The 4,369-nt window shown below is 35.7% G+C and overlaps 1 protein-coding gene and 1 long non-coding RNA gene across 2 annotated transcripts in view; both read right to left on the bottom strand.

Moving 5' to 3' along the window:
- LOC130553064 (B-cell receptor CD22-like) overlaps positions 1–4,241 on the bottom strand; it is a 14,493-nt gene extending 10,252 nt beyond the window's left edge. Inside the window, exons 1-8 of the mRNA XM_057331806.1 lie at positions 4,226–4,241; positions 3,819–4,172; positions 3,343–3,606; positions 3,006–3,260; positions 2,611–2,928; positions 2,333–2,420; positions 2,145–2,190; positions 1,972–2,049 (exon numbers count right to left, since the gene is read on the bottom strand). Of these exons, the coding sequence (XP_057187789.1) occupies positions 1,972–2,049; positions 2,145–2,190; positions 2,333–2,420; positions 2,611–2,928; positions 3,006–3,260; positions 3,343–3,606; positions 3,819–4,172; positions 4,226–4,241 (1,419 nt within the window). The remainder of the gene's footprint in view (positions 1–1,971; positions 2,050–2,144; positions 2,191–2,332; positions 2,421–2,610; positions 2,929–3,005; positions 3,261–3,342; positions 3,607–3,818; positions 4,173–4,225) is intronic.
- LOC130553268 (uncharacterized) lies at positions 1,095–2,424 on the bottom strand. The gene is made up of 4 exons (XR_008962836.1): positions 2,333–2,424; positions 2,145–2,190; positions 1,972–2,049; positions 1,095–1,878 (listed from the first exon to the last, which is right to left on the bottom strand). It is a non-coding gene; the product is annotated as an uncharacterized LOC130553268 (long non-coding RNA).
- Positions 4,242–4,369: the final 128 nt, after the last annotated feature.

The raw sequence follows: 4,369 nt of genomic DNA, 5'->3' as shown, positions 1-4,369 counted from the left end.
TCATGAATAATTATTAGAAATGTCTTCTCATTGGAAAAGAAAACACAGTCTCATGAATAATTATTAGAAATGTCTTCTCATTGGAAAAGAAAACACAGTCTCATGAATAATTATTAGAAATGTCTTCTCATTGGAAAAGAAAACACAGTCTCATGAATAATTATTAGAAATGTCTTCTCATTGGAAAAGAAAACACAGTCTCATGAATAATTATTAGAAATGTCTTCTCATTGGAAAAGAAAACACAGTCTCATGAATAATTATTAGAAATGTCTTCTCATTGGAAAAGAAAACACAGTCTCATGAATAATTATTAGAAATGTCTTCTCATTGGAAAAGAAAACACAGTCTCATGAATAATTATTAGAAATGTCTTCTCATTGGAAAAGAAAACACAGTCTCATGAATAATTATTAGAAATGTCTTCTCATTGGAAAAGAAAACACAGTCTCATGAATAATTATTAGAAATGTCTTCTCATTGGAAAAGAAAACACAGTCTCATTAATAATTATGAGACACCGACGCGTCATCAATGTACTATCGTACATCGCACGTCACATCCTTTGACGTTGGCCAGATGAGGATTATAAACCCGGAAGGCAAAAAAGCTCAAAATTAACTCGTTTTCTCTACAGTAATAACTAACAGTTGCTAAAATAGTTTTCTATGGTGTGCAACACAACCAACTCTGTTAACATCTAAATAAATGTTGTTTAGTGTTTCGTGTCGCTTTAAATGTTCAAATATGATTGCTGAGATTAAAAACTCATTATTGTAAATTGAGGGCATTATGTTAAACGCTCATTTGTCAGGTTGTTTGTAGAGCTTTACCACTGAATGTTCCTTATTTGAAAGTAGATTTTAAAGCATCTGCTGGATGAATAAGTGTAATATGGTAGTACGTTGAAACAAGGATCAAGACTGCCATCTAGTGTTTGTATCATATATTTCACAATTACGTCATGCAAATATTCCTGTGGTTTGGGAAGCAGTCATTTTTTGCATGATCAATAAATGCACAGGTAAACCAAATTGAATGCTATGACAATGCTTAAAACACACATCATGAACAAATACACACACCCTGGGTTTTTTTCTTTAATAAATCTTTGTTCATTTAAAACAGCGTTTGATGTATAAAGCAATATAAACATTTTCCGTTTAAATATATTCGTCTGGTGCTATTCACACCCAACATCATTCCAAAACAGCATAACAAACGTGCCTGTTACCCAAGTGTATAACCAGTAATAAAAACTGTAAACATGTCTTTAGACATCTTAAGAGCTTCTTCAGTAGATTAAGCCAAATAAAAAGCTGTGTCGTGTTTGTAACACACTGCTATTCATCAAACCGCTTCCCTTTCCTTTTCTGTCTTTTTATGATGTAACTGTTTTAGCTGATTTTGATCGAATACAAAATGTTTTTAAAAAAAACAAAAAGGAGAATGTTTGAAAGGTTTTAAAGGCACACACATACACCAAAAGAAAAGATAAAAATGATTCTAAGCTTCAAAACTGTTCATCATGGGAAAAGTCATCACTACCCAGACAGCAAACAACCATTGAATCAATGTTAAAAAATAGTTGATTTGTGAATGTTAATTGCTTTGAATCAATATCACTTTTGCACGCGCAATTAATGTTGAAAACAAGTCGAAATTTCAACAAATCACCATTATTGTGATCAGTGTTTGCTTTAGTTGAGCTCTCGACTCTTGAGTTTTAATATGAAGTTTTCTTTAACTGTACATGTTGTGGCAAAGAGATCTAAAATCCAGTGGGATCAGAAAATGATAGATTTTTGTAATGACTGCTGTCATCAGAGGATTTGTTTCTTTGAGCTCCGCCTCTCATTGCATCATCTTCCGGTCGGGCTGCACAAACATCAAGACAAATAAAGATGAATGATCAAGAATTGAAGTAACTGTGTTTGTGTTCTTCATACGGTTGAATTGAATAACACTTACTGTGAGTGTGTCGTACAGGTCAGATGATCTGGTCTTGAGGTCAAGAGCGTTATATGTGTCATTACTGACATCATCATTCTATAAAGAAGCATTTGAGAACACCAAACATGTGATGGACAGTTCAATCTTTCTAAAGCATTTGTATGAAGAGGTTTCATTGGTGATCATCTCACCTCCGGTTTGTGTTCAGACGCTTTTCTTCTCAAACTCTTTCTTCTGCTGTCAAAAGAAAACGGAGACATTCATAAATTGGATCATTGGTTGAGTGGATGTGATTTGGCGTCTTGTTTAGATGCTGTGAAAATGACATTTAATTCTTCTGTTTTAAACACTGAAAATGAGACTTGCACACATTTCTTACCAAATAAACATCACAATGAGTAGAGCAGCTGATGCTCCACAGACTCCAACACAAAGTTCAACACCAAAACTTACAGAGAAACTGAGAGCTGAAAAAAAGAAGTTCAGTCATTTAAGATAGTAGTGCTGGGGACACAAAAACAAATGCCAAAGACGTGAAACTAACATTTGACATTTAAAGTGACAATATCACAAAATGTCTCTCCATGTATAACATGTTGCATTGCAGCATTGAAATCAATCATTATGTTATTTAAAAGAATGACTCGATCTACTTACATGAGACACCTTTAACAGTGAGTGAAACAGCATCTGATCTCTGAGATCCATCTTTATTGTGAGCCACACAGTAAAACCATCCACTGAGACATGAATTAATGTTACTGATGCTGAACGTCTGTCCAGATACAACAGATGATGTTTGAGTCTCTTTAAACCAGCTGTAGATGAGAACAGATCCTACAGATGTTTCTTCTTTAAACCAGCTGTAGATGTGAACAGGTGGATTTGATTCACTGCTGCAGGTCAGAGTCACTGAATCACCCTCCACTATTACACCAGAAGAACTGATGGACGCTGAGACGTTCCTTGGAGGATCTGAAAAACATTTTTATTTTCATCGTTCAACATTTATGCTACTCAACCTGAACCGTTCTAAAGTTTCATTAACTCACATAAAACATTTAAAGTCACTGTTGAATTGTTCTCTCCAAATTCATTTCCAGCCTTGCACTTGTATTGTCCACTGTGATCAGATCTGATGTTTGAGATTCTGTAGATGTTTCCAGATCCTACAGATGTTTCTTCTTTAAACCAGCTGTAGATGTGAACAGGTGGATTTGATTCACTGCTGCAGGTCAGAGTCACTGAATCACCCTCCACTATTACACCAGAAGAACTGATGGATACTGTGACGTTCCTTGGAGGATCTGAAAAAAAAAACATTTGACAATATTGAACATTTGTGGGTTTCAGGCTGGGATGTTCTACACTGTTTAATAATCAACTCACACAAAACATTTAAAGTCACAGGATCAGAATATTTCTCTCCACATGTATGTCTGGTCTTGCACTTGTATTGTCCACTGTGATCAGATCTGATGTTAGTGATGTTGTAGATGTTTCCAGATCCAACAGATGTTGTTTGATTCTCTTTAAACCAGCTGTAGATGTGAACAGGTGGATTTGATTCACTGCTGCAGGTCAGATTCACTGAATCACCCTCCACTATTACACCAGAAGAACTGATGGAGATCACAGGTTTATCTGGAGGATCTATTGAGAAACAAATATAATGGTTATAGGGCCAACATGTAAAGTCTTTAAAGTATCTTTAAAGGACATTTATCATGATTTTATATTGTCAATATTTGGAGTCACTGAATGTCCCTCCATCACTCTCAAGATCTGAACACAACACAACACTGATCCTCCTCATGTCATTCAACACATCACATTATTATCATCACACACTCATTCACTCTCACCTGTGACAGCAAGAGTCACTCCAGGAGCACCAGTCCATTTCCCATCAGGTTTATTAGTGATGAATCTGAAATAGTACTTGTGTGAATCTGTGTGTCTCACATCAGTCAGTCTGACGCTGCAGTCGTGCTGTTTATCTCCCAGATACTGAATCCTCTGTTTGTATTCAGAGTCCTCAGACAGATCTGGAAACACATTATCTGTCGGTGTTTGAGTGTTGGTCCAGAACACTGTATTGATCTTATGTCCAGTAGGGTATGTGTAAGTGCAGTGTATAGTCACTGTTGAGTCCTTCAGTGCACAGATGTGTGAAGAGCTGTAAGTCACACGCCAATCATCATCAGCACTATAAACTCCTGAAACACACAAATCACAATGAATACATGAACAACAGCTTCTAATGCAGAACTGATTCTGATAAACATCTGAAGTGTGAAGATCTTTCTCTAGCAGTTGTAGGTGAAGGGTGTTTATGTTAAAGCTCATTTAACAGTTAAGACAGAACTCTAAAGTCTGAACAGACACAATAAAATAATGAATCAAATGATGAATT

This window comes from Triplophysa rosa, linkage group LG4 (genome assembly GCF_024868665.1).
Source record: "Triplophysa rosa linkage group LG4, Trosa_1v2, whole genome shotgun sequence".
In the NCBI taxonomy this organism is placed as follows: domain Eukaryota; kingdom Metazoa; phylum Chordata; class Actinopteri; order Cypriniformes; family Nemacheilidae; genus Triplophysa; species Triplophysa rosa.
Note: the sequence above shows the minus strand (reverse complement) of the source record. Positions and strands in the feature narration are given on the sequence as shown.